The sequence below is a fragment of the Carassius auratus genome, chromosome 3, assembly GCF_003368295.1.
Source record: "Carassius auratus strain Wakin chromosome 3, ASM336829v1, whole genome shotgun sequence".
NCBI lineage: Eukaryota > Metazoa > Chordata > Actinopteri > Cypriniformes > Cyprinidae > Carassius > Carassius auratus.
Window position 1 is genome coordinate 9603128 of NC_039245.1, and position 13166 is coordinate 9616293.

Genomic DNA, 13166 nt, shown 5'->3' on the forward strand with positions numbered 1-13166 from the left:
AAAGTCCTTTTTATGTTGTCTTTATGTTGGTTTCTTTCTTTTATGTGAATTTCTGTTTGTGTTTTTTCTCTCTCCTTTTTTTCTCTCTAGTCATTTATGTGTGTACAGTATGTGTGTTTGTCAGGGTTGTGTACCACAACCTCAAAATGATATGAGAATGTGAATTAAATTTGTAGAACATAAGATGTGTAATTATAATTCAAATGTGAATTTAAGTAAGTAAAGTTAAACTTTAATTTAAATATATCTGCAGGTTTTATTATTAATTATATTTTAATAATAATAGTGCAAAAATAATTTATCTCTGTATGATTTAAACATAAACTAGTCATATTCCAGAAACATTGAAATGATTGTAATAATCAATGCTTAAAATGCCACCTATAGGAGGGTTTTATTTAATTTATATATTACTTTATTTAATAAATCATACTTCATTTTATGAACTATAGTGGAAAAGCACTTCATGTTGTGTATTTACCCGATTATATACATTAGGCAGTCAAAATTCTAAATCACCAGAACATTTATTTTCTAACTCCAAATTTAACGTCTCATGGGGCTCAGATGTATTTAAATTCAAACTCAAGAACTGAAAAGGAACCCATTCAAAACTTCCAAACTTTGGTCAACCCTGATGTCTATGTGTTTCAAAAGGTGAATGCCTCTGTGCTACAAAATGTAATATATATAGTTGGTTTAGCGAATAAAGTTGTAGACCTCTAAACCTCTCTCACTATCTCTTTCTGTCATTTATCCCTGCACTCTCATCTCAGTTCCTGATCAAAGCTGGATATTTATGCATTCTGCTCATCAGCATGGGTTGTTTTTCCACTTTTTAGCTGTGGAAATGCTGGCAGATTCTGGCGGGTGATCACTAAGTCTGGACTCAACAGCCTCAATCACATGGCAAATATTTGATTGATTTATTTCTGTTTCTAAACTTTAATTAAACCAACTTGCTTAATCATTGAACTGAGGACCCCAAAAATTGAGTCAATTTTAACCAACAGTTGTTTGGTTGTGTGCAAATATGTTAATCACAGCAATATAGCAGCAGGGATTAAAATTATAGCACTTCATGTGCCTTGTTAGAAGAGGCAAAGGAAAAATAAGTAGAGTCTACTCAAATGAAATATAGAAGAACAGTGTCTTTCATAGATCGCTCAATGAGAGGATGGAGAAGAAACTCTCCAAATAGGTGTTTTTGCTCTCTCTCTCTCTATACCTAAATTCCCATCATCCCCTCATAATGAGCTGTCTTTCATCTGTAATATGTAAAGTGTCAGAGAAAAGATTCAAAGAGACAGACTTCAAAAGCATTGGCATAGTTAGGAGTTGAAAAGAGTCCGCCTCACCTTTCTGCTTAAGAGCATCAGTCTGAAGACTGATTCATCTATGGTTTTTCTTATGGATTCATCTTAACACACAGATACAAAAATAAATGTGAATATGCCAGGTTATTCAATTAAAGGATCATCCCATTCAAATATGGAAACCATCCCATCTAGTGGGCTGTTAACTACTGCGGCCAAATTATTGAGCCAGTAGGTACACTTCCCCTTACATTTTTGATTGAACTAAAGCAATAATTTGTATTGTGTCCTGGTTTGGTTTGGTTTGAACAACATTTTTTTTTATATAGATTCAGAAGACTTGAGATAAATATCTATCTATCTATATATATATATATATATATATATATATATATATATATATATATATATATATATATAGATAGATAGATAGATAGATAGATAGATAGATAGACAGACAGACAGACAGACAGACAGACAGACAGACAGACAGACAGACACACACACACACACACACACACACACACATTAATTTCTTTGTTTTTGTTTTTTTTCTTTTAAAGTTACAACTAATTACCAGCAGAGGTGTGAGCAATCATAACATAACACTTTAGGATCTAATATGCATGGTGTGTGGCTATGAAATAACATGTAAATTTCAGACTATTAATAGCAGGAGCAATTATAGGGCATTCATTAATTATAGGGAACAGTCATTGCAGGGGTGATTTCACATTTGGAGAGGTCAGACGGTTTTGCAGTGGTCTCAAGTATGGTTTTTAACTTTTTCTGAGAGTGGTTGTGGGTTCAAAAGTTTTTTGGCTGACTTTTCTTTATAGACATAAGAAAATTGCAACTGTCTATCAGCATATGTATGTCACTAGCAGGGCACATGTGGTTGAATTGTATTTTGTGACTTGACTGGAACAGAGAGCGGGCTGCGGATGAGCGATAGTGAAGTGGAAAGGTGCACAGAGAGCTTCTGTGACACCTGAGCTACACTTTAATAATTGGCGACCCCTGATTTACAAATCCCAAGACTTTGCACTTGTCTAGTTATATAACAAAACTTATATATTTGCTCTTGGCATCCCTTTCTAAGACAGAGAAAGAGGTTCATTGTAAATCCACACCGATCTAAGCTAAACTGCTGTTAAAGAGTTGGTGGTCAGTAAGATAAATATATGTATGAGCTATATCACACGACTAGCAGTGTAATATGGCTGTATATCATAAGTCCGAGTGCCGTAGGTATACAGCCATATCACACGTGTACGAGTGTGATATTGCATATATATATATATATATATATATATATATATATATATATATATATATATATATAACAGTTTGAAGGCACAAGTGTGTAAATAAAAAATTCATCATGGTTTTCACAAAAATCTATAGCAGCACAACATGCTTTATAATAGAAAATGTTTCTTGAGCAGCAAATCAGCATGTTCGAATGATTTTTGAAGGAAGTAACACTGAAGTGGGACTGAACAGTGGAGTAATTTATAGGCACTGGGGTTATGGCATCACCCAGTAGAAGCCAAGGACTGCTGAGATGAACAACTATTCAGGGATAGTGGACACAGGACTCAACTCAGGCATAAGAGTAAACAGAGAACCACTAGAACACATACACATCTAAACAGCTCTGCAATTAAATTGCCTGTTTTTATGCTATAATATTAACTTGACACACTTTACATAACAAACTACACATTTGTGTTTACTGCTTGCATTGAATGCATAAAGTATGTACTGGTATGTTTTCAGTTTACTGTCTAGACTGCCAGATTTCACCGTATCTACAACAGCAGTGACCCAGTGGTCACCTTGATATTGAAAGTACATCATATTGACATCAAACACTGATGTCAGTTTGATGATGGCAGAACAAACAAATGGATAATTACTGACGTTAATTCATATCTCAATCTGAAATTGTTTAGATATGCAGCGCTACTTCCTGATTGTTCAATTCAAATTTGGTTAATTGTGGTTTTATGCGTAACTCTGTGATTCCTTCTGTGTTGTCCACATCGTTGAAATCATAGGGCTCTAGATGTATGGACAGTGTAGCCGGGAAATGAGTTTTAACTGCAAAATGTACTGTCAAGTGAAATAGTGGTATAACATGGATTAACCTCACACACAAACAAGCGGTTGTGTGTCACGCACATTCCAAACTGTGTTGCATGTGTGCTACAGTGGTAAATCAAAGCATGTTTTCCTACCACATGGTACAGCTGTGCATATAAACAAACTACCAGAAATAGTCATAGCACATGTTATATTTTAGCACGTGTTACAAGTTATCCAAGATAACTTATTGTACATTAGATGACATGTATCCAAATAAGAATGTGAGCTGAACACAAGGTTTTGTCAATGCTTTTGAAGCAGATGGTCACTACTAACATGGCGCCATCAACAAGTGTGGTGTTAAACAGCAGAGAAAGAAATGAATGTGTGGATTGACATGGACCCCAAGTTTCTGACATCAGCTTGATTTGGATATTTGAGCTGTTTTTTTGTTTTTTGTTTTTATTCAACAAAACAACATCAGTTCAAACAATTTTGCACACTGGGACACATTTCAAAAGGAGATGTGGCAAATCGATGCTGTCCAAGGCCCCAGTTCAGAAAAAAAAAAAAAAAAAAAAAAAAAATATATATATATATATATATATATATATATATATATTTAAACTTAATGAGGCTGGCAAATCATTCATATTATGCAATAACAATCAAACACACAAATCACTGATGTTAATGTGATGTCCATATGACATCAATTTGACTTCTAAACCATGACATTTATTCAATGTAAACTGAATGTCAAACACATTGGTCAGCATATACATTGATCCTATTTCAGTGTGAGTATTAACTTCATATTTTCACCTTAAAATTATGGTATACAGCATCGTGATTAAGTCTAGATTAACATTTGAAGTCAAATTCATTTCAACTGACATCAAGGTGCCCTCCGGAAAGTGAGCCTCCAGTTCCTGTCCTTTATCCTGTTTGTGTTTTTCTCTTCATTCTGCTTCTTTATACTCTGTGGCTTTTATTTGGAGTGACAGAATGTTATCTGAAGCAAACAATGAATTAGCATGACAATGCTTTCAACATACAAATAAGAAATTATTCACCAACCTCACACCAACCTGACAGCAGATATTCACATCTTATCATTAACCTGCTTAGACAAACACAACAACACATTCTTTCTTACATCCCCCACACATTGAGCCCAGTACTGAGATTCTAATAATGACTGTACTGAGAAACGGTGTACTGCCTATAATGAATAGTTTTCTTCCCCAGGAAGACCTGAATCTGATGGCATCAATTGTTCGGGAAGAGAAAGGAATGATTCTGGTTCTGATTCAGATCTGTTTAATAGTTTTGGTTCCTTAATGAGTCTGTTAATGACTGTTTTAGAACTTTGTAGAAAACACGCAAATATAGTCTTCCCAATAATCTCCTGTGGCAAAATTCTGCCTAATATTGCTGTAAATGTAAGATACATTTAAAAAAAAAAAAACTCTGGATAATGATATATATTCTAGTCTCAGTCTCAGACATCATGTCCATGGACTGTTGGCTGAACGCCTGATGCATACTGCACACAAAATTTTAAACACCTCAGGAGTTTCGAAGTCATCATCAGATTGGTTTAATTATACAGGATTTCCAGGAGACATGTGTGTCACATTCTTTAACATTTCACCTATCAGCCCCTTTCACACTGCAATTCCGGCAAATACACGGGTAATGTGGCCCGGCAATTCTTCCAGGGTCACTAGATTTTGCACTTTTACACTGCCAGTGATTACCCGGAATATGTGCGTGCGTTCACACACAACCCGTAAAGGTCTCGTAACGACACGTAACATCAGGGCTTGACGTGTAATGTATGAGTCGAAAACGTTAGGCACGTTATACTTTCACTTAAGCTGTCGAACGATCTCATCTTCAGCGCAGATAGTGAGGGACAAACTGATCTCTGCTTCATTACAGTTTGCACATCTTTTTTTCATCGCAAACGTTGATCTTCCCTTCAAAACACCAGGTAAAAGAGTCCCGCAATAACATGTGTCATCACTACTACATGGCATTAGATCTGGCTTTTGTTCACACAGCGCTCGTTCCGGGACTGAACCCGGTAATGTTTCTAGGTCCCCGACCCGGGTTCAATGCCGGAATCAATCCCAGTGCAGTGTGAAACAGTCGTGCAGTGTGAAACAGTGTGAAACAAAGATGCCGGAACAAAATGGAACAAAAAAGGAGAATATTCATGCATCTTCATCTTCATGCATTTGCATTACAGTGACAATTAATTGTATGAAAGTTCAAGGCTGGCAAATAGAACAAAATAAAAACATCATAACATTCTATTTATTCTAAGTCTTCCAAAGCCATAAATTATAAAGGAATGAACTATAAGCAGCCAAAATATGCTGTATTTGTCTTGCATTTAGTGCATTTGCATTCAACAGTGATGTTCATTTGTGATATTTCATAGTACTGTTCCCTTCTGCGCTGGAAGCATCCTTCTTTTATCACATATAAGGACACAAGAACACAACTGAGCTAAAAATAATGTCTTATGTCATGGTACAGTACACGCAGTAGCAGCGCCACAACTGAAGCAATGTTGGAAACCCTGTCAGAGTATTTTAGTATAGCCTTCCTTCCACGAATGGAACATCATGAACAACCGGTCATTTATTCACAGTGCTAGTGATTATTGACTTTTTATTTTTATTAGAATTTTTGTTTATTGTTTGTCTTTTTTGACAGTTTAATAAATACAGTTGTAAATTATTCTTTCTTTTTTCTTTGCAGTTCACTTTACATGGTCTGTAGCTCTGGTCTGTAAACATGACTCTTTGAAATGTTTTGAGCTTTTAACTGTCTTCTGGAAACTAATACCAATCATATTTGACAAGCTACTCTTTGGTGCATTTGATACGGGACACATACACAGCTGAAAGTATCGACTGGTCCCAGCGAGTGTGAGGCTGCTTGCAGCTGCTGTCATGGTGTGTTTCCATCAGCGCTTTGGCCTCTGGAGTGTGAGTGGAAGGTGGGGGGTCTTTGTGGCTGTGCTCTCCTGTTATAGATGGCTGTTAAGATGCCAGCGAGCCTGCGGGGGTCCTGATGACTGAATGAGGTCTCTCTCCTCGCCAGGCCTTTGAGAACGGTTGAGGTGGGTGGGGGAAAAATGAACAAATCTCCCGCAACCAATATCACAGGCTAGCGAGGCACAGCTAATCAAACAAAATTACTGATATTAAATGTGTGAGTGTCCTGTGAATCATGGCAATGCATTTGAGAGAAAGAAATACAGAGGAAGACTGTGAAATACGTCTGATTTCTTGAAGCCCTTTTGTTTATGTTTTTGTCTTTATGAGATAGATTGATTTTGTTTTGAATTGAGGTTGATCGTACTAAAGCTAGTACTTTTTCACAAACAGTCAGAATAACCAACACATGGATAAGAACATTCAAAAGTAGATCATATCTCACACCGGGTCATGTTCACTGACTTCTGTCACAGAGTCATCAACATCCACAGCACCAGACCCCCACACTTAGGCCACTCGTTCACATTCACTAATTTGCTGGTGCTTTTTTGTGTTTATTGAGCTCTCTCGGCCACCGTAGGAGACAGCAATGGAAGGAAATAAAATTTAGAATCAACTCAAGCCACACATTCACAAATCACTCCTGAAGATCATAACAACAGTACCTTTAAAAAAAAAAAAAAAAAAAATCCTTTTTTTTTGATTGATTGATTGATTGATTGAATGATTTCTGAAGGATCATGTGACACTTAAGACTAATAGTAATAACTGCTGAAGATTCAGCTTTGCATCAGATAAATAAATTACATTTTAAAATTTGAACGTTAATTTGAATTGTAATAAAATAGACTTTTTAAAAAATCCTAATCTTAAATCCCCCCTTTGAATGGTAGTGTATAAGAATGTTCCTTTATATGTTAGAAAACACATGATTTTTTTTTTTTCTTTTTTTTTGTCACATTGTTAAAATAATTAAATATGATTAAACTCAGTGACCTTACAGTAATGCTGTATTCCAGTTAATTTGGAAAGTCTTTGGTAAATAACCTTTTTTTTATTTGAAGTTCTTTTCATCAGCAACAAGGACAAAAACAAATCTGCGTGTGCTGAACTTGTTGTGAATCTGGTGAAAATGAAATAAATCTGGGTGGTCTAGATGGTATTCTTTCTTTCTTTCTTTCTTTTATTTATTAAGAATTAACGCATTAAAGATGCAAATGTCTTTATTGAAGACTTCTTCTGCTTAACTCCTGTACTCTGTTGAAGCAAAACTAATCTTTTTATTTCTCTCTCTCTCCCCTTCTCTGCTTTAGAAGAGACCGCATTTGAGGCAGGAGTGAGGGTGCAGATCCATAGTCAGGCAGAGCCTCCCTTTGTACATGAGCTGGGCTTCGGAGTCGCCCCAGGCTTTCAGACCTTCGTGGCTACCCAGGAGCAACGCGTGAGTGAGCTTTGACCTCAGCCTAAACATTTTGGTCTCTCAAGCCCTATTTACACCTGTTATAAAGATGCATTTAAGGTGAACCATATCACAAAAGTTGAGTAAAAGCAGTGCTCAAATCACATTCAATACTCAGAAACTCAGTGTAGATACTAATGCATTCTGACATATCAGCAAAGGACTGTTGACTCACTGAACAGCCTGCCAAAACCAGATCACCCAGGTTAGTAAATCCATACCTATGTGTTCACACTCCTTATTTCTGCTCCGTGTTTCTATTCTGTATCATGTATAATGTTAATATTTTGACAACCTCCTCAGTGTGTTAAATCTCAAAAGACCGTCACATGGTTTGTATGTCTGTGTGTTTTTGAGACAGGTGTCTAAGCATACCGATTATTTTTTTAAGCTTATATTATTATATATTATTTTTTGTTTTGGTATTTTGCTCTTCACTTTGTTTTACTTAGCTGTTGTTGTCCTGATGCTGTGAGGCTTTAATATATAATATCTCCAGCTGTGTTATTGCTGCCAATCTGACTGGTCTTTGTTTGTAATCAGTCTCACTGAGTCAGAGTCTCACCACAGTGAGCTGAAAACAAGCCAGGCATTATGTTTTGTGAGAAAAGAGTGATTTCCATGTTTAATAATTAGTTTGGTGCTAATTCAAAAGTTTTACACATATAGTTTGTGTTTTTGTGAATATAAGATATGTATGCCACAATAGTTTTCTTTATAAAGCATTTTGTATGGTCCTCCATTATTTTGCCATGTTGAAATGTTGCAATCTGTTGTGTTTCATTAAGCATTAAATAGAAGTGTAGTGTAGTTTAGTGAAGTTAATAGAGAAAATTAAACACTGAACTATGAACACACTAGTTGTGCTTTACCAGTCGAGACAACAGGAGAAGCAGTACTTGTAGGGCTGAAGAAGCAGAGAAGGTTTGAAGCCAGAGGATGGAAAATTGACAAAGACAAAACATGAGCATAACACTGGTACGCCATCCAACACATGAAGCAAAAAATCCTGATTAAAAATGGCCGAGCTCTTTCCTTTTTTTTCTTACTTTTTCCTTTTCCCTTTGTCCTTGTAATTTTTTTTTTTTTTTTTTGCACAGGTAAGGGACTACAAGTTTATTTGCAGCTTCAGTGTTGTTAATTGCACTCACGGATGATTACTGGTTTTGTTTGATTATGCTAATTGTTATGTTAAGGTGGCTGTTAAACTGAAATGCATGCTAATGACAGTGTGCTAGCAATCTCAGCCCTCTGTAGTTGTGGTGTGTAATTACGTTTATGAACTGTTTGGCAAGGCTGGTGTGCATTTTATGCCTAATCATAGCAGCCCAATAATATTCTAAAATCACTGGCACAAATGGTAATAAACAACCTTGTTGATCTTTTCTTTGTTCATTTTTTTTTAAAATGCATCAGTCTGGCCATGGCTTTCCCTATAATGTGTTTAGAGCTGTTTTGAATGATACGTATGCATCTGTGGTGTTTCTGTCCGAGTGTCTGCAGCCTTGGCCCTCCCTGCTGTTATCTGAGAGAGTAAGGGTGGTGTTCACTTATCTGCTGTGGTGTACAGGTTAGTGAGGGTATCAACATCTCTCTTAGGCTCTCTTATCTGTCAGGGTCTCCTGCTTTCTTACCGTTAGTTATCTTTCCTTCCCCAACCCCATCTCTCTCTCTCTCTAGCTCTCTCAAATGTTTTGACAGGTCTTATTTTCATCATCCTGTAGTATGTTTTAGATCCTTTATCAATCAGCAAAATAATTCAAACACATTTAAGTGTTTCTTTTTCTTTTTTCTTTTATCTGTTTGCATTATAAGATTTCAATTACAAGAGATCTCAAAATGATTTTTTCCCTCATGAATCTTCACTTCAGTAGCACTTGCATACACATTACATTTTTCCTGCTCTAATGGTGGTTTCCCTACAGTGGCTCGGGCTGTAGGATTGTAGAATGACTAAAGAAATGTTATCAGCACGATGGCATAAAGCTGTTCATTTCTTGTCTATTACCACCCACTGCTACTTATACCAATGACGGAAATAAGCGCAGTTAGAATAGCCATATATGTGGGAGTGCATTGCTATTATCTGACTATATTATATTGCAATAGGTAGCACTTAATACCATTTTAGTAATAAATTATGAGCTAACTAGTCTCAATTCAACATTAACATTAATTTTAAATTGAGACCAGTTAGCTCATAATTTATTATTCCCCACCGTGCAAAAGGTGTGACAATTAGCAGACCCCTGGTGTATAATCATGTTGGCCTACAGGCCTTGATCACAGTCAGCACTTCTGTGCCTGCAGTAATTCCAAATGGACATCTATTATAGAAGATATGTTTGGGACAAGAAAGCCAAAGAATTTGATCATTTTAATAATGTTTTATTAAATTAGAATGAAACTTAATTTTTTTGGACTCTTAGATTCTTTGACTGCTCCCAATCCAACCCTTGGTGGGTTGCCTTCATGTGTTAAGCAATGTGTGAAAAATCTGGGTGTTTTATTTAAAGAACATCGAAAGTTTGAAATCATCTTTTTTTTTTTTTATTGCGTCTCCTGTCTAAAATTCTAAACATCTCTCTTTTAAAAACTTTGAGAAAGTGATTCATGCTTTTATTGCTACTACTGTAATTCACTTTATGCTGGGATTAGTCAAACAGCTTTGTCTCGATTACAGATGGTCAAAATGCGGCAGCTAGATTTCCGACAGGGGTTCATAAGCGGGACAACATTACTCCAGGGTTTTTTTTTTTACTCCAGGGTTTTGTGTGTTTTTTTTACTTATTGTATAATATTCCTTAAAGTGTATGGCTCCATCATACAACTCTGATTTACTGCATATGTAACCCAGTGATGGGCAAAAGAGATATCCAGTGTCCCCTCTCTCATTCAACAAAACAAGAATTTATGACCTGAAACATATAATTAATTAAACATTGCATTATTTTCACATTTAGATGTAAAATTTCTGAAATCCTTTAATACAAAAACACTGTTTTAATGTACTGTTATTAATAAATAAAAAAAAATATATATTTTTTTTCAGCATGTTTTTACTGTACAATAAATATGAGACATTAGAGATATTAATACTCTACCACAGTTCGCTTAGCTTTATTGCCTACGAGAGGCCCCCTGTGCAAATTGAGTAGAGTGGAGTAGACTCATTTTCTAAACCGTTTTTGTTTGATATACATTACTATTCAAATATTTAAAGTTGGCAAGATTCATTGTCTCTTATACTTACCAAAGCTACATTTATTTGCTAAAAAAAATACAGTAAAAGAGTAATATTGTAAAGCATTACCATTACAATTTAAAGTGTATTTATTTATTTTGTGTCTGTGTGTTGGGGGGTGCATATATATATATATATATATATATAGAGAGAGAGAGAGAGAGAGAGAGAGAGAGTAGAAAGATAATAATTTAAAGAATAGGAAAGAAAAGAATAGGAAAAAGAAAGAAAAATCTAACTGACCACAAACATTTGTATTTACAGTCAACTTCAGTTGTTTGTTGTCCACATTCACATTCTTGTGTTTATAGTTTAAGTATTTTTGGGTAACAGCACAGAATGTTTGGTAGTAGTTGTAATGAGACTGTAGTGTGGTTAAGGTTTGGTTGTGAATGTGCCGGAAAGATCAGCTGAAATACTAAATACCCTCGCTGTTGAACAAATGAGCCAGCCTGACAAAATCAGAACTTTTTCCCTGAAACCATTTGTTACAAACTTGGTTTTGACAACTTGGCTGACCCACTGGGAAAAGTCCCAGTGCTCTTTATGACCAGTCCACCATGTGTGTCAGGGAGACAATTTTCAACAACACATTCATTTATTGTTCTTTTGCAGGCCTGGTTGTCCCTCAAGACATGGCAGGATGCTATAAATCTCTCTGCACATTCAGCTTTTTACCAAAAGTAAAACATTGTTTTTGAATGGTTGAACATTGATTGAATTCAGAAAGAATATTGTTTATTTTCGCATAATAACAGTCTTTGATTCAAAGATAATTTGAGTATTGTATCTCAAATACTCCCAAAATGCACTGAGAGTACAGCTTGTGCTTACATGTTCAATGAAAATCTCTCTTTCTGTTTTGCCCTTCAGATCTGCTGTAAAAATGGACCATAAAAAGAAAGCATCCTTAAAATCCACGCATTATTTGTCTGAACATTCAATTTCATAACTTTTTTACCTCAAAGTCATTTGGATGTATGGTCTTAACTTAAATCATTCCATTAATTTTGGAATTAGATCTTGAACATCGAAAAATGCACTTGACTTGTTTTTAAATGTCCTCTGACCAGGAGGGTGTATCTCCAACTAATTATCATTAACCCTGATGTCCTAGCCAGGGGCCGTAATGACTCGCTGGTGCAGTGTTGCAAGAAACCTAGTACAAAAGGCCCAAAGAGTAGGAGAAAATGAGCAGACAAGGTGAATGTGGCCAATTTCTAAAGCACGCATAGAATGCAGCTTGTGTGGATTGCAATGGCTTTTTATTGAGTTCACAGATTGAGTCTGAATGACATTTTCCTCAGAAATGCCATTTCATTCCTCTCTTGTGCTTCAACTCAGCGGGGAGCTCTATAAATTTAGCACTGGTTAATTAACTTTACTTTTGGCTTATAAAAACATCCAGCAGTGGGACACATTTTTCCACTCCCTCCTGTCTATCTCCTCCCTCGTTCCTCCATTTGGGATCGTCTCTAGTGATCCCTCTGTCAGAGTTAACCCCATAACACTCTGCCAGTAAAAAGCCTAAATTAAGTCTTCAGACTAGTTAAAAAAAAAAAAAAAAAAAAAAAAAAAAACTAGTCTTTCCCAGCATTCAATGACATAACTTTTGTTCATATCTTGGCCTCTAAGTCACTATGATAAATTTGCTGAAGAATATTAACATTGTTTTCAGGTTTTATCAGTTCAAGTTGTGTTAATGTATGGTATGAATCGAGTTTTGTATTTGGTTTTGGAATGGTTTGTTGTTATGATTTAAAGAGCCAGTAAGATGAAAATTCTAAGCTTCCTATCACTGTTTATAAGCCCTGTACAATAGGTTTAACACTAGAACTACCAAGGCAGTCATTTTGACCGTTTTAAAGATTTGCAATGTAATAACTTTGTTGAAATAAAACCCATATAACTACAGTTCCATGACTTTTCTTAAATCAATGTAAATTTTATTTTAACATTGTTATTTTATTAAAATTACAAAACACAAAAGAGTTCTGAGTATATTTCTACCTTGAATGGCCATAGCGGTCAATTTGACC

At 35.6% G+C, this 13166-nt stretch overlaps 1 protein-coding gene across 4 annotated transcripts in view; it reads left to right on the forward strand.

The window, feature by feature from the left end:
* The window catches only part of asic2 (acid-sensing (proton-gated) ion channel 2), a 317641-nt gene that overhangs the window by 282651 nt on the left and 21824 nt on the right, over positions 1-13166 (forward strand). For 3 of the 4 annotated variants that reach the window (XM_026208293.1, XM_026208299.1, XM_026208276.1), the window contains one exon: positions 7738-7865. In XM_026208293.1, the coding sequence (XP_026064078.1) occupies positions 7738-7865 (128 nt within the window). The remainder of the gene's footprint in view (positions 1-7737; positions 7866-13166) is intronic. The other variant, XM_026208285.1, reaches the window with a different exon arrangement.